The 22,719-nt window shown below is 43.1% G+C and overlaps 1 protein-coding gene across 1 annotated transcript in view; it reads left to right on the top strand.

Annotated features, from left to right (window-relative positions):
* The first annotated feature begins 384 nt into the window (after positions 1-384).
* The window catches only part of DDI2 (DNA damage inducible 1 homolog 2), a 43,735-nt gene continuing 21,400 nt past the window's right edge, over positions 385-22,719 (top strand). The window contains exons 1-5 of the mRNA XM_009234925.3: positions 385-777; positions 9,702-9,831; positions 13,345-13,581; positions 15,438-15,564; positions 20,403-20,530. Coding sequence (XP_009233200.1) covers positions 640-777; positions 9,702-9,831; positions 13,345-13,581; positions 15,438-15,564; positions 20,403-20,530 — 760 coding nt within the window. The 5' untranslated portion in view covers positions 385-639. The remainder of the gene's footprint in view (positions 778-9,701; positions 9,832-13,344; positions 13,582-15,437; positions 15,565-20,402; positions 20,531-22,719) is intronic.

Genomic DNA, 22,719 nt, shown 5'->3' with positions numbered 1-22,719 from the left:
CTCGAAAAATGTTTTATTACTAACTCCTGTACTAGATTGAGAATTACGGAGAAGGATTTATCTTTTTATTCATTTCCGCATCGCCAGCGCCCGACACATGGTAGGCGCTTAATCAATGCCTGTTCGGTGAATAAATAAGACTGGGGACTCCTCCACAGACCTCTGTCATTAGAGTCAGCAGAGATTTCCTTCTCCGCGTTCCTTTCCTCCCCTCCCCTTTTCTCGCCCTTCCTCCCTCTCCTCTTCCACGCCCCCTTCCCACTCCTCCCCCTCCTATCCTCTCCTGGCTCCTTCCTCCCCTTCCCGGCCCTGCCCCCCGCTGCGCTGCGAAGGCGGGGAAGGCGAGGCGGGCTTTACGGCAGCCGCGTTGCGGCGGGGCGGGGCGCCGGGCGGCCGGCGCGCTTGGCGGCAGCCGTGGGAGGCAGGCCGGCAGGCAGACGGACTCGCAGGCGGGTGGCGGCGGCCGTGCTTGCTAGTGAGGGCGGGAGGGAGTGACTCACTGAGCGTGTGTGAGGGAGGGAGCGAGCGAGCGAGCAGCCCGCGCCGTCCTCCCGCAGCACCAGCCAGGCCACGCCGCCGCCTCTTCCCCTGCGCCCCGCGCCCAGGCCGGGCCGAGCCGAGCCGGGTCGGGCCCGGGCCATGCTGCTCACCGTGTACTGTGTGCGGAGGGACCTCTCCGAGGTGACCTTTTCCCTCCAGGTCGACGCCGACTTCGAGCTGCACAACTTCCGCGCGCTGTGCGAGCTCGAGTCTGGCATCCCCGCAGCCGAGAGCCAGGTACGCCGGGCAGCGAGCCGGGCCTGCCCCGGAGCTAAGCCCTCCCCGCCTCGGGGCCCCACTCCCTCCCTTTGCTACTGGTGAAGAATTGGGGGCTGGGGGGAGCAGGGATAGCCATTCTCAGGTCACCCCCGCATCCGGAAAGGAGCTGGAGAGCTGGCATCGGTAGCTGCCCTCACACACCCCGAGCGTGGGGTGGGGTACGAGGAGAGGGAGCGGAGAACCTGACCGCAGACGCACCCACTGCAGCGTGAGGGGCGCGTGGACTGTTGAGCAGCGCTAACCCTCCCCACCTTTGGCTCTTTGGCTCTTTCCTCTTTCTAATCCCGAGTGTAGGATATCGTCGTGGACCTCAGAAGCAGCCCTGGGTTTGCTAGGATTCATACATCCTGCAAACCAGAAATACCAGTTTGGATCACTGTGGTAGATAGATGTTTCTCTGCTTTTTTTTTTTTTTTTTTTAGAGAGGGTTTCTGCTTAAATATACGCAGTTTACCTTTAAATGCACAGATTTGCACTTCCGGTGAAAGAAAAAGTTTAAGACTTGCACTGCCTCATTTTGGGGTCTTTGGAAATGCTCTTTACCCACCACATGCGTTTCTGGTTAAATTCTTTTGAAAAACAGTACCTATTGGTTCAACTCAAGCTGTTTGTTTCTTTCGGTTCTACCCTGGTAGTAAGCTAGAAGGCCCTTTTTCTTTCAGGTCACAGTTCAGAGTTTGGGTCAGTTCAAAGCTCAATCCTTTAAAAGGATATTTGCTTGGAAACGGCCTAGTATCAGTGTTGTTTGGTGGTTTCATTTCCCTACTCAGCTTGCTGGAAAGAAGTTCAGCCTCTCATATTTTAACTAAGCAAAGTAATTCTCAAAATGCTTTGGGGCTGCCCCTAGTCTTTATCAAGCAGAATTGGTGACAATAACGCTGTAAACTTTACACTAAAACACTTAGATCATGACTTAATAAATTTAGCCTGGAGGAAATAGTCTAAACATTAAGAAAATTATAGAGGTCTCCCAAGGCTCCATCAAGTAAATCTTGATTTTCTACTGCAGTTATGAAATAGTTTACAAAACGATTGCCCAACTACAGCTTGTTCTGCTGTCTTATGGTAAACACGTGTCAATACTTTGTTCAGAAGTATGATTCCTTTACACAATGTGAACTTTAGAACCTTGGCATAAAGCTGTTCAGAAAGAATTTAAAAAGTTAATCCACAAAAGCTCAGGAACCAGTTCTGTCAGTGAATGCCTCATGTGGAGAACTAGGAAAAGACTGTTTAAATAGAGAAAATCAACTCTTCAATTTTTTTTTTTTTCTTTTTTTGTTTTTGTTTTTGAGACGGAGTCTTGCTCTGTTGCCCATGCTGGAGTGCAGTGGTGCGATCTCGGCTCACTGCAACCCCAGCCTCCCGGGTTCAAGCGATTCTCCTGCCTCAGCCTCCTGAGTTGCTGGGACTACGGGCACGCGCCACCACGCCCGGCTAATTTTTGTATTTTTTTTTTTAGTAGAGACGGGGTTTCACCATGTTGGCCAGGCTGATTTCAAACTCCTGACCTCAAGTGATCTGCCCGCCTCGGCCTCCCAAAATACTGGGATTACAGGTGTGAGCCACCGTGCCCGGACAACTCTTCAATTTTTGATAGTGGCTTTTTCTTTTCTTTTTTTCTTTTTTTTTTTTTTTTTTTTTTTTGAGACGGAGCCTCTCTCTGTCGCTCAGGCTGGAGTGCAGTGGCGCGATCTCGGCTCACTGCAAGCTCCGCCTCCCGGGTTCACGCCATTCTCCTGCCTCAGCCTCCCGAGTAGCTGGGACTAAAGGCGCCCGCCACCGCGCCCGACTAATTTTTTGTATTTTTAGTAGAGAAGGAAGGGGTTTCACCGTGTTAGCCAGGATGGTCTCGATCTGACCTCGTGATCTGCCCGCCTCGGCCTCCCAAAGTGCTGGGATTACAGGTGTGAGCCACCGTGCCCAGCCCGATAGTGGCTTTTTCAGTTGTTTTTTCCTCTAGCTGTTATATTACCCTGGTTATGATCACCGGCTGGTAGGGAAAATAAGAAATTAAAATGTAAATTGGTTTTGTTGTTAGGGCTTGGGAAAAGACAGGTTGAGGTTGTTTCCATTCCTACGCTTTTTGTGATGGCTGAAACAAGAAATTTAAGTCAAAGGTATACCTGACACCCCCTTTAATTGACTTAAATTTCTTGTTACAGCCATCACAAAAGACGATTTATTGTGTGGTCAGCCAGACATTGCCCTCTGCCAGTTGGGAAAGTTAGGAATACCTTAGTAATTGAACGTAGGCTAACTCCAAATTATTTCTTGTTCATTACGTCAATGTATCGGCATTTACTTCCTTCCCAAGCAAAATTAGCATATAGAAACTTGGGCTCCAACTGGTGTTAAGCCTGTATTAGATAGCCATAAACAGCTCTTGTTTTTCCAGTCTGTTCTGTTGGCTCCATTGTAACCTGACAACACAGTATCTATTTTAAGGTGTCTGGTGGTCGGTTGTCTTTCACTTGTTTGCCCATCAGGCAGGAACAGGATCCACCCTAGACACTTGAGTCATTTCCTGTCATCAAATCATAATAGTAAACATCATTATAGTTTTTACCCATAAATATATCATGTTTACTTACTTGAGTGTCCCCCCCCATTACCTCCCAGGGTTCTCTTATATTACTCATCTTCCCTTCCTTTCCTAGACTGTTTAACTCCTCCTCTTGTTTACCTTCTCCATTCCCATTCCTTCACCTCTCATTTCTGACTCCATTTCTTCAAGGAAATATATATATTTTTATGTTCCTGGCTATTTTTTCCTGCCACTATGTGTCCACACCACTGGTGTCCAAACTTTCATTCATGTATCCCTATCAGTAAAATGTTTCAGATTATGCTCCTGTTATGTATATAATACATTATATACATGAACTGATACGTTGTATGCATTATATATGGCCACATGTGCATATAATACACATAACGTGCATTATATGCATATATAATACATTATCTATAAAGTAACATTGTACATACACAAAATGGAACTTAAGGAAGGACGAACTAAAATAAATGGAAATGAAAATTCTAATATTTTCAGTTTCTTCCTCCACCCTTAAGGAATTGTCTTGCATGGCTGCCCTACATTGGTGATCACTGGTTTAGAATTCAGTCTTTCACCTGAGTGTCAATTGCGCATAAGCATATAGTTGGAAAAGATGTTAATTTTTAACAGTCTGATTATAGTAGTTATAATGCAGTTATAGTAGTTATAATGCAGTGATAACAAATTTAGAACAAGCCATCTCTACTTGTACATGTGATTAAAGCTGGGCGTGTTTGGTCTCTTAATAGAAGTGTGGGCTTGGAAGCCAGTCATGGCTCTGTTTGATGCTTTGATGCAGACTTGCCTGGGTGAACTTCAAACAGTTATCAGAACTTAGCTTCACTTTAAATTAATGTCTTCATATTTTTGAAACATCATGATAATTTACCTCTGTAGATGGCATATGGAAAAAGTAGGCACAACATATAAGGACCCTCAAATGAAAGGCAAATAATAGCAGTAATTGTATGATCTTGGAAATGCACACAGCATGATTTGTGGTTTGTAAACCACTATTTTATCGTCTATGTGTTTGTTTTTTTGAGACAGGGTCTTGCTCTGTCACCTAGGCAGTAGTGCACTCAGGGGTCACACTGTATGTAGCCTCAATCTCCTGGGCTCAAGTGATCCTCCCACCTCAGCCTCGTAAGTAGCTGGGACTACAGGTGTATGCTACCACATCTGACTAATTTTTTTATTTGCTTTAGAGATGGGGGTTTCACTATGTTGGCCAGGCTGGTCTCAAACTCCTGACCTCAGATGATCCGCCTGCCTTGGCCTCCCAAAGTGCTGGGATTACAGGCATGAGCCACTGCACCTGGCCCCAAATTGATAATTTTAAAGGCTACATAATATACCATCATATAGATGTGTTGTAATTTATTTAGCAGTCTCCCTTTTGTTGAGCATAATACTGGGGAAAATTGGAAGCAGTTATAAGTAACATGCCATGAACATCCACATACTTAAGACTGTAGCCTCCATTTCTGTTTTCTCAGGATGAATTCTTAGATATGCAGTTGCCACATCAAAGGCATAAAGTCTTTGAAAGGTTTTTAGTAAATTTAGATTATACAAGTCAAATTGGCTATTACATGGGGTAGTATATGTAGATAACTTGGTAGATATTGGGTATTTGATTAATGGTAATACTATTATGAAGCCACTCAGATGTAATTCCAAGTGTTTTGTGGCCGGTTTATGGTCCTTATTTTATCTTTATTCTTTATGTTTTAGAGATGGGATCTCGCTCTCGCCCAGGCTGGAATGCAGTGTTGCAATCACAGCTCACTGTATCCTCAACATCTTGGGGTCAAGGGATCCTCCCAGGTAGCAGCGACTTTTTTTTTTTTTGAGACTAGGTCTTGCCAGTGCTAGGCTTGAACTCCTAACCTCAAGCAGTTCTCCCGCCTCTGCCTCCCAGAGTGTTGGGATTACAGGTGTGAGCCACTGCACCTGGCCTACCAGTTTATGTTCTGTAATGCTAGAAATTTATTGTTAAGCTTTTTGTTAATAGAAGGCTCTCATTCAGAGACCAGAAAACACCTGACCTCATGCTTAAAAGTTCTGGAGTTTTATTAATTAGTCTATTGTTAAATGTTGATTAAGATTATAATTCAGTCTCTGGGGTGCCTCCTCTGGAGTAAGTACCAGCAGTTGTGCCAGTTTTGCTGATTAAGACTCATAGCTATATACATTTTCTTGTTGTATGTTCTTATAACTGGCAAAACTTGAATTTTGGGCTTTGTAGCTGTTGAGTTGGGTAACATGAATGGTGGAAAGATCGAGAATGCCGGCAGCAGATCGCCTTTTGTTTTGATTGGTAGAGATTTGAAGCCATGTCTAATAGATACTGAATGTTCGGTTGGAAGATCACATGGATTTATTTTGGGACTTTTGCTGCAAAATAATTGTCTTTCTTGGACTCTTAAGCCTATTTAAACAAAAAGAAATCAGTTCTTTGTGGCAATTACAATTTTAGCTAAGCTTTAGTTGATCTCATTTATGTCCTTAGACTAAAATGGAGCACAGCTGCTGCTTCGTCAGTGTGAGGAACGTGTGCTCCTCACCCAGGTTCTTCAGTCTAGTGTTTCCAGGAAATTGGCACTGAAGCAACATTTCATATTTCATAGACATGCTCAATGTGGTGGTTATCTAGATTTTACATTTTTATTGTTAGATCATGCTGCGTTCCTTTAAAAAATGATATTGTCTGCTGAGGAAATATTGTGGCAACCAAGCAGTGATGGAGTGAAGTATGGCATCTGTGAAGTGGGAGTCAGAGCGGGCATTTGGTGGTGTTTCTTCATGTCCAGGACATGGGGATGCTTTGAGCAGTGGACAGTATTTTGATCCTCCTGGTGGATAGAGTCTCTTAGTGGCAATGGATGGCTTAGTACTTGTTAAAATCACCCAGCTAATTCACCAGGCCACTTTGGGGTTATGTTTAGGAAAGCTGTATATGATACTACCCGAATAATGGGCTTTGAAATCAGACAGTTGCAATTGCAGTTTTCTTCTTCTTCTTTTTTTTTTTTTTTTTTTTTTAAGAGACAAGATCTTATTCTGTTGCCCAGGCTGGAGTGCAGTGGTACAATCATAACTCACTGCAACCTCGAACTCCTGGGCTCAGGTGATCCTCCTGCTTCAGTCTCCCAAATAGTTGAGACTACAGGCATATGCTACCATGTCTGGCTAATTATTATTATTATTAGTAGTAGTAGTAGTATTTTAGAGGTGGGTTCTTGCTGTATTGCCCAGGCTGGCTTTGCATTCCTGGCCTCAAATGATCTTCCTACTTCATCCTCCCAAAGTTTTGGAATTAAGGCATGAGCCACGGCACCCGGCCTGCATAGGATCATTTTGATTCTCCTGAGTTTGATTCCTCCTTGTAAATAAATAAATTTTCTCTTATAAATACAGTTAGTGGCTGGGTGCAGTGACTCACGTCTGTAATCCCAGCACTTTGGGAGGCCAAGGCGGGCGGATCACAAGGTTAGGAGATCGAGACCATACTGGCTAACGCGGTGAAACCCCGTCTCTACAAAAAATACAAAAAAAAAAAATTAGCTGGTCGTGGTGGCAGTGCCTGTAGTCCCAGCTACTCAGGAGGCTGAGGCAGGAGAACCCGGGAGGCGGAGCTTGCAGTGAGCTGAGATCCCACCACTGCACCCCAGCCTGGGCGACAGAGCGAGACTCCATCTCAAAAAAAATAAATAAATAAATACCGTTAAAATGTGCCTCTGCTCCCAGGAGACTGTTCATGTATCTCTAAATATACTGATAGTTGAATCTCTGAAACTGGAAAATTAAAGAGTAGATTGTTGACAGTGGCTTCGCAGTGTTGATGCTATGCTGTAAGAGCCTGCCTACCTGCCATTTCTCTTGGCATGCCTCTTTTTTCTTGTTGCACACCTCAACCTGTGACGCTCATCACTTCTGGGTTATGTGTTTTTTCCAGGCAGTCTCACAAGTTATAATATGACTCTCAGTTGTTTTGCCGAAAATCTGTGTTGATGCTGATGTGCTTTTACTGTGAAATTTGTGTTTAAATAAGGGTGTGTGAATGGGATGATGGGAGTGACAGTTGCAGTCTATTGAAATGTGGTTCTTTTTTTGTTTTTGTTTTTTAAGAGACAGGGTCTTACTCTGTTGCCCCAGGCTGGAGTGCAGTGGTGCAACCGCAGCTCACTACAGCCTGGACCTCCTGGGCTCAAGCAATCCTCCTGCCTCAGACTCCTAAGTAGCTGAGACTACAGTCACATGCTACCATGGCTGGCTATTAAAAATTTTTTTTTTTTTTTTAGATATGCAGTCTCACTATGTTGCCCAGGCTGGTCTCAAACTCCAGGGCTTAACCCATTTGTGCTTAGCGTTCCAATGGAGCGCTAAGCTTCTGGGAGTTATATCCTGCCGCTCAAGGTCATTGCTAAGGTATGATTTTTTCACAAAAAAAAATTTGCAACCTCTGGCCTAAATGGGTTAAGCGACGCTCCCACCTCAGCCTCCCCAAGTGCTAGGATTACAGGCATGAGCCATCATACCAGATCTGAAATGTGTTTTAACTCGGCGAGTTGAGCATTAAGAACTTAATAGTATTTTTTTCAAGTTATGCATAAAACTTATATAATTAGGCCTACAAATTTGCTCATATTCAGAAGAATTTGATTTTGGTAGGAACTCATTTTCCTGTTCTGTTCCTCATGTCTATAAATTCTGAGAGCAGATATGGCATAATGACTTTTTTTCCAGTTTAAATGCTGTGTTTTCAGTTTTTATTTCAGGTAACCTTACTATGAAAGCTGTAAGAAAACATAGAATGATAATGTTAGCGGAGAGAACTGGAAGGGACAGCTGTAATGATGATCTAGCCCACCTGCTTGCTTGACACATGGGAAGGGTGAGGCCTGGACTTGCTGAGTGTCATGCCCCTCTCAGGGAGTTACTGGCAAGGATAGAACTCATGTTCCTCAGTTCGCATGTGGCCTGGTGAAAAATCATTAGGAGGAAAACCTTTCAAAGCCTGAGTTTATTCTGAATGCCTTTCTGGAGTATGTAATAATGCAGGGCAGATTTTATGTTTTTTCATGATAAAATTATAGTGTACCTTTGTTCTTTCTACCTGCAACACATTATTTCATCTATTTGTGCTCTCAGGTTTTCTTCAGTTTGATTACACATCATAAAATATTATTTTTTATTAGTAGTACATTCCTAATTCTTTTTTCCACTTGTGTTTAGTTGTTATTTTCTTAGTTTCACTTTATTTTCCAGTCTCCCCCCTCCCCCCACCCCACCAAGATGGAATCTTGCCTGCCCAGGCTAGAGTGCAGTGGTGCGATCTCAGCCCTGCAACCTTCGCCTCCCAGGTTTAAGCAATTCTCCTGCCACAGCCTCTGGAGTAGCTGGGATTACAGGCACGTGCCACCACACTGGGCTAATTTTTGTCTTTTTAGTAGAGACGGAGTTTCACCATGTTGGCCAGGCTGTTCTTGAACCCCTGACCTCATGATCCACCCGCCTTGGCCTCCCAAAGTGCTGGGATTACAGGCGTGAGCCAGCGTGCCCGGCCCAGAGTGATAAAACTTTGGGGATGGTAGAAGAGAAGGAAGAATGCAGTGCAGGAAGGATGGTATTTGGGACCCTTTTGCCAGTGTACAAGATTATTTCAAAGTGCACACTTTATTTAATAGTACTGTAGTTAGTTAGCATACCCAGAATAAATCATTCCCTTTTCCTCCCTGCTAAAAATTAAATCTAAAATTATATCCATTTCCATAAATTCATTCATTCTTTAGTTCAACAAATATTTGAGCATCAGTTATATAACGGGCCCTGTTCTAAGCATTTATGATCTCGTGAATGAAACAAAGTCTTTGTCCTCAAATAGTTTACATTTAATGGAGCAGAAAGGACAATAAGTAAATATATATTGTGTTAGTTGACAGTACCTTTTAAATAACATTAGGGAAGAACTCTAAAGAGTAATGTTTGATCAGAGACGTAAAAGGAAAAAAATGAGTGGAAAAAGAACATTCCTCAGGTAGAGAAAACAAGAGAAACAGCCCTGAAGGGGAAGTTGATCCCTGTTGTTTGAGGAACAGCAGTCATAGTGAAAGGCAAGTCAGGAGAGCCAGGGGCCACATTGTTTGGTCCTGGTAGGTGACGGGAAGGACTGTGGGTTTTGTTCTGGATGTGGTGGGAGTCCACTGGAGGGTTTGAAAGAAGTGTGACATCTGATTCAGGGGAAAACTGGTCCTTCTGCTTTGCGCTTTGTTACTTCTCAGTGCTTTATACTGTTGTATATCTTTTCTTGTTGTAGATCGTCTATGCTGAAAGACCTCTCACAGACAACCACAGATCATTGGCTTCTTATGGCTTGAAAGATGGGGACGTTGTGATTTTACGACAGAAGGAGAATGCAGACCCTCGACCTCCAGTGCAGTTCCCAAGTAAGACATCTGGTGGTTGAGCATCCCCCAGCACAACCATCAGCAGGTAGCAGAGCATAGCGCCTCAGAGTTTTGGATTTGCTTTGGATTCAGACTACAGAATACAGATCCTGACTCTGCCTTTTCCCTGCCATGTAACCTTGAACAAGTATTTTAACGTCTCTAAATTGGTTTCCTCTTCTATAAGATAGGTGCCATAATTAACCCCAACTCCTAAAGCTGACGTGAGGCTAATGCATGTAAAATCTTAGCACATAGCAAGCCCTCAATAAATGTTAGCTTCTGTTATCAGTGATAATTATACAGTAATCTTTATCCTTGGGAAGGACTTGAAAGAATACATAAGCCTATGATTTTGCTACTTTGTGTCTGTCCTTCAGTGGCCAGCCTTTCTGGAGCATTTTATAGCCAGCCAGGCACTTGGAGCTGCATTTCACATGATCTCATAACTTGGTTGTGGGGGGATTTCATACTAATTTGCATAATAATTTATAATTATGAAGCTCAGATTTTAAATGCTGTCTTTAAAGTTACATAGCTATTATGTGAGGGCACAGGAATTAAAATTTGATGCTTTTTCCATTATGCTGAACTTGATAAACATTAAGCAGCTTGACCACCAAGTTGTGGTTCTTTCCCACCAGCTGTGTGAATCACATACAAAGAAACGTTTATCTATCTTTGATGCTCCTTTTATAATAGATGTTTATAGTCTGAAATCTGTGCATTGGGATTTAGTAGGTTCTATGTCACTGAAATAATATGCAGAATTGTGTGGATGTGAACGTGTGTGTGCACTGGATAGAGAGAAGGTCATAGCTTTGTTCAGATACTTGAAGTGGCTCATGATCCACAAAATGTTTATAAGGTCTTAATGTGAAACAGCTTGGTGAAATGTGTGGTTTTTTTCCATTCACTGCCATATTCAGATAGATTTTCTTAAATAGTGTTTAGCCTGTAGGTCACGAGTTTTAAAGTTTATGGTGACAGATGCTGGCAGAGTCTGGGTGATGACAGACTGACTGCAGTTTTAACCACAGTGTTTCCATTCAGCCTGAAACTGGAGCTTACTGAGACCATCAAGGACCAGCTCCACCAGATCTGGAAGACATTAGTCCCTTGGGGCCACAGTTAAACTTTAGAAAGAAGTTAAAACTTCTTTCTGAAGAAGTTAAACGTATTTAAACAACTGTGACAATCAGTAAAAACCACATCTTCCTTTGGTTAATTTGATGAGATTGTTAATTCCGGAATTCTTTTTTTTTTTCTCCTCTGTATTGTTGCTTATGGACAAGAGAGCCAACAGGTTGGGGCGGGAGTGATCTGGTCTATTAAGTAAACATGTTTTTGAGAATTATTCTGAAGTGAATGGACTCTCAAGATAATGTATAACAGGAGTGGAGATAAAATTTCTTGACCTGCAAAGAGGGCCCACCCATATATGTTTTTCTGGCTGGTATAGATTTACTACTTCACAGAGATCATCCTCTTCACTTCACCATTTCCTTGGTTGGGAGTTGAAGAAAGTGGCTAGTTGAACCCCTGCTAAAGGGTAGAAATGTTACATCATGAGTTTAAGCATTCTCTTTTTCTATCTGAGGTCCAAAAAGGCTTCAGGATAGTCCCAGACTTGAGACAAGTTTGTTTGTTTTTTGATTTTTTAGTTTATATAAAATCCTTAATAGTGCAAGGATTGTGCTGTAATTCCGATCACTGTGGAATTGCTTAGTGTACTGTCATTTATAACATTAAGCACAATTATCTTTAAGAAAAGTATTCAGTTGTTCAGACAAGTTTGACCATCAGATATATTTTTTGGAGCTGAAGGAATGTCAGTTGACTCAGGCCTAGCCCCTCATTCTGGCTGTCCTTGTTTACTTTTCTCTTCTTCAATTTTCTTTTTTAAATAACAGTTTTATTGAGATGCAATTCATGCATTTAAATGATTTTTTTTACTATATTCATGAGTTGTGTAACCATCACCACAGTCCATTTTAGCATATTTTCATTACCTTAAAAAGAAAACCTGTACCCATTTATAGTCATTTCTCATTTCCCCCTAGGCTCCGCAACCTAGACAACTACAAGTCTACTTTCTGTCTCTATGTATTTACCTGTTTGGGACATTTCATATAAATGGGGTCATACAATATGTGAGTCCGTTGTGTAAGGATTAAAATTCCGTTTTATCTTCCTTTCATTTTAGTAAGGTCAGTTCCGCTTGGCATATAGAACCTGGGAGTTGTAGCTTCTAAACTGTGGTAGCTTTTGGTGTACTCAGCACTGAGAACCTATGCGAGTCCCTTTTCTTCTTTCTTTTCTATAAAATGATGACACTTTTTAGCTCCCCAAGGGCATGAGAAGAGTTAGCAGAGATGCACAGATTAAAGTATAAATTCGGAGAACTATTAAGAACTTCCCTGAGCCAATACGTTTATAGCACTGACTTGCAGAATTTAGCATCTAATATTTATGCTGCTCACTTGACATATATAATATCCTTTGATCCGGCCGGGCGCAGTGGCTCACATTTATAATCCCAGCACTCTGGGAGGCCGAGGTGGGTGGATCACCTGAGGTCAGGATTTCGAGACCAGCCTGGCCAATATGGTGAAATCCCATCTCTACTAAAAATACAAAAAATTAGCTGGGCGTAGTGGCACACGCCTGTAATCCCAGCTACTCGGGAGGCTGAGGCAGGTGAATCACTTGAACCTAGGAGGCAGAGGTTGCAGTGAGGCAAGATCGTGCCATTGCACTCCAGTCTGGGCAACAAGGCAAGACTCCGTCTCAAAAAAAAAAAAAATTCTTTAATCCAAGCGCCAAGGCTGTTTGAACCATATGTCAGACCAGAGTAGGATTTTTCTCAAGAACAACATCCAGACTTATGCAATTATATTTATTGAAACTAGCTTTAATTTTTTTTTTTTTTTTTTTGAGACAAAGTTTCGCCCTTGTTGCCTGGGCTGGAGTGCAATGGCACCATCTCGGCTCACTGCAACCTCCACCTCCTGGGTTCAGGTGATTCTCCTGCCTCAGCCTCCTGAGTAGGTGGGATTACAGGCAACCGTGACCACGCCCGGCTAATTTTTGTATATTTAGTAGAGACGGAGTTTCACCATGTTGACCAGGCTGGTCTTGAACTTCTGACCTCAGGTGATCCAGCCACCTTGACCTCCCAAAGTGCTGGGATTACAGGTGTGAGCCACCATGCCTGGCCACTTTAATTATTTAAAAACATAAATTAAAAACCTGATGTCTATTGTGAGATATTTTATAAGCTAAAAATTTGGGCTTACTACCATCACCTTCCCCCTATTTTTCTTCTTCTATCAATTCACTATCAGCCTGCAGGCTTTATATTCAGAGTCAGCATGAGAAAGAACAAGGTTAAAGTCTACAGTTACCTTTGCTGCTGTCACGTACCATGTATGAGCAAGTGTTCTGCTGTTTCCTTCAAGTGCTTGTTTTTGTAGAGTAATTTGAGTAAACTGAATTGATTTTCCCCAACAGACTTACCCCGAATAGATTTCAGTAGTATAGCTGTGCCTGGCACATCAAGTCCCCGGCAGCGCCAGCCACCAGGAACACAGCAGTCCCACTCATCTCCTGGAGAAATAACTTCATCTCCTCAGGGCTTGGACAATCCAGCCTTGCTCCGAGATATGTTGCTGGCCAACCCCCATGAGCTGTCCTTGCTGAAGGAACGCAATCCACCCCTGGCAGAAGCTCTGCTCAGTGGAGACCTTGGTAAGCTTATAAATTTGGAAGGCTGTTAGGCTGGCCTGAGGCGAAGAAGCTGTGTCATAGCAAATGTGAAGAGACTCAAGCAACACTGTGTCACATGATTTATTGAACATACCAGTTTTCTCTCTGTGAGAGGTAAATTAGTGCTAAAGTCAAAAGCTGAGTTAATTGGAAACAGCAATAGAGTTTTAGAAGTGAAATCCATCTAGGCCACCCCCCTCGGTTTACTTTTTGTTTTCCTCATTGTTTTTGGCAGCACATAACCTAGGTACTGATTTTTTTTTTTATTTTTATTTTTTGAGACGGAGTCTTGCTCTTTCGCCAGGCTGGAGTGTAGTGGCATGATCAGTGTCCCAAGTAGCTGGGACTACAGGCGTGCACCACCACACCTGGCTAATTTTTGTATTATTAGTAGAGATCGGGTTTCACCATATTGGCCAGGCTGGTCTCAAACTCCTGACCCCGTGATCCACCCATCTCGGCCTCCCAAATTACTGAGATTACAGGCGTGAGCCATCACTCCCAGCTCATGTTAGGCTTTTCACTCAACTTAATGCTTTTTAGATCCATCTGTATTGTGTGCATTAGTAGTTCAGATAACCATTGTCATAATACCTTTTAATCTCTTATATCAGCATATCTAATCACCAAAGACAGTGATGATGGGGCATTTAAGTTTGCACACTTAAATGTACCACCATTTAAGAAATTGCAAAATAGGCCGGGCGCAGTGGATCACCTGAGGTCAGGAGTTCAAGACCAGCCTGGCCAACGTGGTGAAACCCCATCTCTACTAAAAATACAAAAAATAGCTGGACATGGTGGCAGGCACCTGTAATCCCAGCTACTTGGGTGGCTGAGGCAGGAGAATCACTTGAACCCGGGAGGTGGAGGTTGTAGTGAGCCAAGATTGCACCATTGCACCCCAGCCTGGGCAACAAGAGCGAAACTCCATCTCAAAAAAAAAAGAAAGAAATTGCAAAATAGGTTCTTGTTGTAACATACATCTTATAGCAAGCAGTGTTTTCTCTACTAATTTTCCTGCCTATTCATCAGAACACACACAAAATATAGGTAGACTAAAAATAGTTTATACTTAATTTATCTGGCTTAAGGCAGGGCATGTTATAAAGGAAATGAAACTAGAAGAGGAAAAGGAGGTTATATAATGCTGTATTTTGTTTCTAGGTAATAGGATAATGAGAACAATGGGGAAGGGAGGAGTGGGGACATTCATCTGCCACATGGTCAGTCCCCACCATTTTAAATTGGAAAGTCATTACCTCTGAGTAGAAACAATATGATAGATAATTTCTTATAAAAGATTTTTGCAAATACTTTAAAAAAAAAACAAAAAACAAAAAACAGGGTCTCACCATGTCACCCAGGCTGGAGTGTGTGGTGCGATCACAGCTCACTGCAGCCTCGACCTCCTGGGCTCAGGCCATCTCCCCACCCTTGAACCCCCATCCAACAGTAGTTGGGACTACAGGCACGCACCACCACGCCCAACTAATTTTTATATTTTTTGTAGAGACAAGGTCTTGCTATGTTGCTGAGGCTCGTCTCGAGCTCCTAGGCTCAAACGGTCCTCCTACCTCAGCCTCCCAAAGTGTCGAGATTATAGGCATGAGCTACCACACCCAGCCACAAATACTTTCTTTACACTGAATTTAAATGATGAAATAGCCTTGACTCAGAGAATAGAAAGTAAATGTAATTGCTCATTTCAAATAAGCTTTAGGCATCCTCTCTGCATCTCTTGCAGTTGTAGTTTGAGAAATTGTTTGGTGTGGAAAAGTACTGATAAAGGTTGAAAATATAGTGGTATTTAAGATTTTTCTCCCTTATTTTTGTAGAGAAATTTTCTAGAGTCCTGGTGGAGCAGCAGCAGGACCGAGCCCGGAGAGAGCAAGAAAGGATTCGTCTGTTTTCTGCTGATCCCTTTGACCTTGAAGCTCAGGCAAAGATAGAAGAAGATATAAGGTAATGACCTGTTCATCTAAAGAACAAGACTTAGAGACTTCAGATTTCCCAAACTGCAGGTTATCTGACATTAGTTGGGCATCTGCTTAGAGGTAGCTTCTGTTGTGCAGTTGAGATAGTAACCTCAGTCTTTTAGGTTAGTCTCTCCTCTTTCATTTTCTATGCATTTCGATTCGACATGACAAAGATATAGGTGCTTAGTTTAATGACTTTCTTTGTAAAATTTTAAGGAAGACTCCCTGACTAGCAGACAGAGCATCATAACACAGCTCTAGATAAATGACCCCCGGACTGAGCAGAAACTACCATCTGGTGACACCACAAGGCTGGTTGCATATTACATGGGCTGATTTGACTCTCTTTCTTTAGACATATTGTATAAGTCCTGATTAAATCCAGGGCTTAAATATGATTGGATTAGAGAGGGCTCTGCGCCAATGGAACATTGGTAGTCCTAAGTCTGTTTTCCTGCTGCATTTCTTGTACTGGCCTCAGTGGATAAACTGAATGCTGGACATGTTTCCAGCTCTCAGTTTCTGTAATGCAGTGGTTCTCACCTGGGGCTATAGTAAAATCACATGAGAAGCTTTTAAAAATGCAGATGCTTGGGCTCTTCTCCCAAATCTGATGAATCAGAATTGTCAGGCATGGAGCTCAAGCAAGGACAGTGGCGCTGTTCCGGCCTCAGTCACACTGATAGTCACAAGCAAGATTCTGTTCAGTCGTTCTCTGAAAAAAAGGACAGCTGCTTTTCCTGCCTCAAGTCAGTTTTTGTTGCTAATTGTGAAGAACTTAGTATAACGAAGAAGAAGATAACAGCAACAATACTTACTACGCTTAGACTACTTAGCCTTTTAGGGACCGTGTCATCATTTCGGTTTCAGTTATTTAAATGAAGCCTAACTTGGTCATTGTATTACACTATCAACTTAGAAATCAAATCATGCTTTTTTAAACTTCTTATTCTTTTTATCTTTTTTTTTTTTTTTTTTTTTTTTTTGAGACAAGGTCTCACTCTGTCACCCAGGCTGGAGTGCAGTGGCACAATCACAGTTGATTGCAGCCTGGACCTCCCCGAGACTGAGGTGTTCTCACCTTAGCCTCCCAAATAGCTGGGAATACAGGCATCTGCCATCACGCCCAGCTAATTTTTTCATTTTTTGTAGAGACAGGATTTCACTGTGTTGCGCAGGCTGGTCTTGAACTCCTGAGCTCATGCAATCCATGTGCCTCGGCCTCCCAAAGTGCTAGGATTATAGGCATGAGCCACTGCACATAGCCCTTCCTTCTTCTTCTTTTTTCTTTTTAATTTTTTCTTTTTTTTGAGACAGCGTTTCGCCATGTTGGCCAGGCTAGTCTCAAACTCCTGACCTCAATTGATCTCCTACCTCAGCCTCTCAAAGTGCTGGGATTACAAGTGTGAGCACTATGTCCTGCCTCTTACTCTTCTTACTAAATTTGAAATCAGAAATACAGGCTAGTCCTGGTGGCTCCTGCCTGTAATCCCAACACTTTGCTTGAAGCCAGGAGTTTGAGATCAGCCTGGGCAGCAAAGTGAGACTCTGTCTTTACAAAAAATAAAATAAATAAGCCAGGTGTGGTGGCATGCACCTGCAGTCCCAGCTACTCAGGAGGCTGAGGCAGGAAGATCACTTGAGCCCAGTAGTTGGAGGCTGCAGTAAGCTATGATTGTACCACTGCATTCCAACCTGGGCAAGAGAGTGAGACCCCCATCTTAGGAAAAAAAAAAGCAATATAATTGTACACTAGAATTAATTGACAGCCATAAGTCATTACGAAACTCCGTCTCAAAAAAATAAATAAGAATAGAAGTGAAATAGAGAGTGTCCATATGGCTCATGTTTCTTTCTAGGGCTTGAGTGAAGGAAATAGGGTGACACATCTATTCTCTTCCCCACCCCAGGCCTAAGACGGAGTCTTGCTCTGTCGCCCAGGCCTGAGTGCAGTGGCCCCATCTCGGCTCATTGCAGCCTCCACCTCCCAAGTTCAAGCAATTCTCCTGCCTCAGCCTTCTGAGTAGCTGGGATTACAGGCATGCACCACCACACCCGGCTATTTTGGTATTTTTAGTAAAGATGGAGTTTCACCATCTTGGCCAGGCTGTTCTCAAACTCCTGACCTCAGGTGATCCACCCTCCTCGTCCTCCCAAAGGGCTGGAATTACAGGTGTGAGCCACTGTGTCTGGCCGCATCCATTCTTTGAAAGGTGAAAACCTTGTACCTCTGAAGAGACTCTCTACATATGGACCCCAGAAAAGCCAAAGTAGCTGGTGTTATTGCAGAGGATTTTTTGTTGAAACTCCTTTGGGTTGGAGTCCATGCAAGATGAAGTATACAATTAATTTTAGGTTATTTCTATGTTTAATAATGTGCAATAGCATAAAACCTGTGTAATTATATAAAATGTCTATTAAAGTTTCATTTGGCTTGCTACACCAGTGATTACACAGGGTATGTGAACACTGAGGTTCGATAGTTTTCATATTTGCCTAAAGGAAGGTGCCTTTGACTTTCTGAGTTTAAATTCTGTTGCAAAATGACTGATAAAGCCATCGGTTCACTTGAGCTAGATTATTATTATGAAAAGAACAGAAACTGTAGTTACAGCAGGAGTCAGCAGAGTTTTTTTTGTTTATTTATTTTGAGACAGGGCCTCCGACGTTTAGGCTGGAGTGTGGTGGCACGATCATGGCTCATAGCCTCAACTTCTTAGGCTCAAGTGATCCTCCCCCATCAGCCTCCTGAGTAGCTGGGTCTATAGGCACACCACCATACCTGGCTAATTTTTCTTGTATTTTGTAGAGACGAGGTTTCACCGTGTTGCCCAGTCGTGTCTTGAAGTCCTGGGCTTGAGTGATCTGTCCAGCTCCCAGAGTGCTTGGATTATGGGTGTGAGCCACCACGCTTGGCGTGAGGTTTATTTTTTGTTTGTTTGTTTGTTGAAGAGACAGGGTCAGCACCATAAAACAGGGCAAAAAAAAAAAAAAGTGTCTTGCTCTGTCATCTAGGCTGGAGTGCAGTGGTGCCATCCTAGCTCACTGCAGCCTCAGCCTCCCAGGACCAAGCAATCTCTTGCCTCAGTCTCCTGAATAGCTGGGACTACAGGCTTGTGCTACCATGCCCAGCTAATTATAGTGATAGGGTCTCACTGTGTTGCCCAGGCTGGTGTCAAACTCCTGGCCTCAAGTGATCCTCCTGCCTTGGCCTCCCAAAGTGCTGGTATTATAGGCATGAGCCGCTGTGCCAGGCCTTAGTGGACTTTCTATAAATGGGCAGATAGTAAATATTTTAGTCTTTGCAGACCATACAATCTGTGTTGCTCATGTTCAACTCCGCTGCTGCCATGTGAAAGCAGCCATAGACAGTAGGACAATATGTAAATGCACTGTATCACTGTGTTCCCATAAAACTTTTTTTGCCTAAACAGCAGGCTATGATTTACCAACCCTGGATTTACAGTGTAGGTTATCCCGAATCTTAGAACCTGTTCTGTTAGTGTCTCAGTCTTCAGGTAAGTTGCCCAGCCACTGACCTAGTTTCCATTAATGTTGGTAGTATTTGATAATGTTTTTAAAAGGAGATTGATTCATGCTGTTTTAAGGTAGTAGAAAGAAACTGGGAATAAACATGAGATGTTGGAGTAAGCAAGAACTCCTTTTTGTTGCTTTTCTCATGTAAGAATTAGAGTTGTGTTGATTTTTTTGTTTTCTTTTCCTTCCTTTTGCTGGGGAGAGATAGGGTTTCACCATGTTGCCCAGGCTGGTCTGAAACTCCTGATCTCAAACTCCTGAGCTCAAGGGATCCACCTATTTTGGCCTTCCAAAGAAAGTGCTGGGACTACAGGTGTGAGCCACTGCACCTGGCATGTTGATTTTTTTTTTTTTTTTTTTTTTTTTTTTTTGGTGTCTCACTCTGTCTCCCAGGCTGGAGTATAGTGGTGCGATCTCAGCTCACTGCAACCTCCGCCTCGCGGGTTCAAGCAATTCTACTGCCTCAGCCTCCTGAGTAGCTGGGATTACAGGTGAATGCCACCACACCCGGCTAGTTTTTCTATTATTAGTAGAGATGGGGTTTCACCATGTTGGCCAGACTGGTCTTGAACTCCTGACCCCCGGTGATCCACCTGCTTTGGCCTCCCAAAGTGTTGGGATTACAGGCATGAGCCACCGTGCGTGGCCAGCATGTTGAATTTTTAAACAAATTATTTCATGGATCAAATGAACTATGAAACACATGTAGTTTTAAGCGATGGATGCAATTTTTTTGTAGCATAAGCTGTTATATGAGCACTGTATACTAGATGCTTTGTACCTCTTGGCAACCTAGGTAACAATTATCCTTAGTGTACAGGTTAGAAAACCCAGCCCTGGAGATGAAGCAGCAGGTGCAGCACAAGAAGTTGAAATATTTGTGTTTTCTGTTTGTGAACTTTTTGTAATGTTCTGGGCTTAGGAAATGTATTCAGATACCCAGTAAATCCTCAGTTAAAATTGGAACATTCCCGAAATTCTAACATTCTGCCAGAAAAATGCGGTTGTAACCCTTGCTCTCCAGTTTCTTATTTCTGAGCATATAAAGGCAGCTCAGTGTCTTACATAGGGTAATTTTTATGCCTTTAGATTTTCTGCCAGCTGTTTATCTTACTGCCTCTTAGGAAATGATCTCTTGCCCCATATAGCACCAATTTTTCTATGACTCGGCTGCTGTGCTTGGGGCAAAAGATATGTACAAATCTGTTTTTTAATATTATGACTTTGAAACTAATTTCTCTCCATGGAATTAATGCTTTCAGTGTCCCTGGTCTTGTTCTGTTACAGGCAACAGAACATTGAGGAAAACATGACAATAGCTATGGAAGAGGCTCCGGAAAGTTTTGGCCAAGTAGTGATGCTTTATATTAACTGCAAAGTGAATGGACATCCTGTGAAAGCCTTTGTTGACTCAGGTGACGTCTCTGTCTTTTATTTCTTGGTCTCCCCTCCAACATCTTTACCTGACACGGGAGAAGGGGAGGCTCAAGCATCCGTTCAGATGGCTGTACTTTTTTCTTTTTTCTTTTTTTTTTTTTTGAGACAGAGTCTTGCTCTGTCACCCAGGCCAAAGTGCAGTGGCGTGATCTTGGCTCACTGCAACCTCTGTCTCCTGGGTTCAAGTCATTCTCCAGCCCCGGCCTCCCGAGTAGCTGGGATTACAGGCGCCTACCACCACGCCCGGCTAATTTTTACATTTTTAGTAGAGATGGGGTTTCACCATGTTGGTCAGGCTGGTCTTGAACTCCTGACCTCAAGTGATCCACTGCGCCTGGCCCAGATGGCTGTAGGTCTTTAGGCTGCTAACTCACCAGCCTGGGACTTAACTTTGTTTCACTTGCCAGGCATTCTGTTGGTGTTAGGTTTCTTTCTTTAATCATTTCTTAACCAATTTTGTATTTTGTGGTGTCTCCTTTATCTTCCTAGCTCCCCTTATGTAGCATCCTGAATTTCTTGGATATTTCTGTAAAAAACTGGGAATACATAGGTTTAGAAGAAGGAGCTATAAAAGGAGTTGCGTAGGGTATAGGTCAAACACATTTCAGCCTGGCCTGTGCAACAGCACTTTGCCAAGATTTGGGAGCAGTGTAAAGCTGTCTGGGTATGGTTCTTACCCTTAAAGAACTTAACAACCAGGTAAGGAGACAGGGATTCTTCTGCTTGAGGGTTCAGTTAATTCACATACTAGTTGGCACCTTTTCTGTCAGTAACAACTGTTTGCTTTTTAATAAGACTACACCATGCAGCATTTTGTGGGTGTATGACTGAGTGGTCTCATACATCTTAATTCTGGGTGTCTCACTCAAGGCTGTAAGATAGGTGAGTTCCTAGAGTAAAAAAATTCCTTGCTCAAATAATATTTTCCCCCTTCGCTGTATATTTCTATATAAAAAGGAAAAAAAGTATTTTCTTTCATTTATTCATCTACACATTCCTGAGCACAGGCTGAGTTTCAGCTCTCTCTCTCTCATTTTTTAAAGAGAGGGTCTCTGTCACCCAGGCTAGAGTGCGGTGGTGCAGTCAGCTCACTTCAGCCTCCAACTCCTGGGCTCAGGTGATCCTCCAGCCTCAGCCTCTCAAGTAGCTGGAACTACAGGCATGTGCACCCATACCTGGCTGATTTTTTAACTTTTTGTAGAGACAGGGTTCCCCTGTATTGTGCAGGCTGATTGGGAACTCCTGGCCTCAACTCTCATTAAGAGTTTGTACCTTGAGACTGGGTGTAGTGGCTCATGCCTGTAATTCCAGCATTTTGGGAGGGTGAGATGGGAGAATTGCTTGAGCCCAGGAGTTTTGAGACCAGCCTAGGCAATATGGGGAAACCTCGCCTCTACAAAAAATACAAAAATTAGCCGGGTGTGGTGGTGCATACCTGTAGTCCCAGCTACTGGGGAGACTGAGGTGGGAAGATCACCTGAGCCTGTGGTGACAGCAGAGGTCAGGGCTGCAGTGAGCTATGATCATGCCACTGTGCCCCAGCTTGGGTGAGTGAGACCCTGCCTTCGGGGAAAAAAAAAAGGAGTTTGTATCTTGAGATACAGACATTCCTGGGAGAAGTAAATTTGCTGATTATTCAGTTTAAAAAATATCTGTTATGTGTAGGGCCTTGTGCTGAGTGCTTGGTGATAAGACTTAGTGACTGGAGCCTCAGAGGTCCCCTGTGTGAGTGACAGACAAACACATAGGAGACGCTAATAGAATACTCAGTGTGTATTGATTCCTTATTGTGTGCCAAGCACCATGCTAGGTGCTTAATATAATCATCTTACTCAATTTTATTTCATCCTCAGAACATTTCTATGTACTTTGTTCTACTATAATTCCTGTTTTATCCATAAGGAAACATAGATATAGAGAGGTCACATTCTCTACTCTGTCTTTTACACATAAGGAAACTTAGAGGGATCAAGTCACGCTTCCAGGTATACAGAGTTCGTGGGTGGTGGGCTTTGGATTCAGCCCCAGGTCCCCTTGATGCCAGAAATCTCAACCACTGTGCAAAAATCAGGTGAATGTTGGATGGCTGTAGAGACCACATTCTCACTCTGACCGAGGTGCTCAGGAGAGTCTTTCCAAAAGATAGCATTTGAGCTGAGGCTTTGGA

The sequence above is a fragment of the Pongo abelii genome, chromosome 1 (assembly GCF_028885655.2).
Source record: "Pongo abelii isolate AG06213 chromosome 1, NHGRI_mPonAbe1-v2.0_pri, whole genome shotgun sequence".
NCBI lineage: Eukaryota > Metazoa > Chordata > Mammalia > Primates > Hominidae > Pongo > Pongo abelii.
This window is presented reverse-complemented; position numbering and strand designations above follow the sequence as displayed.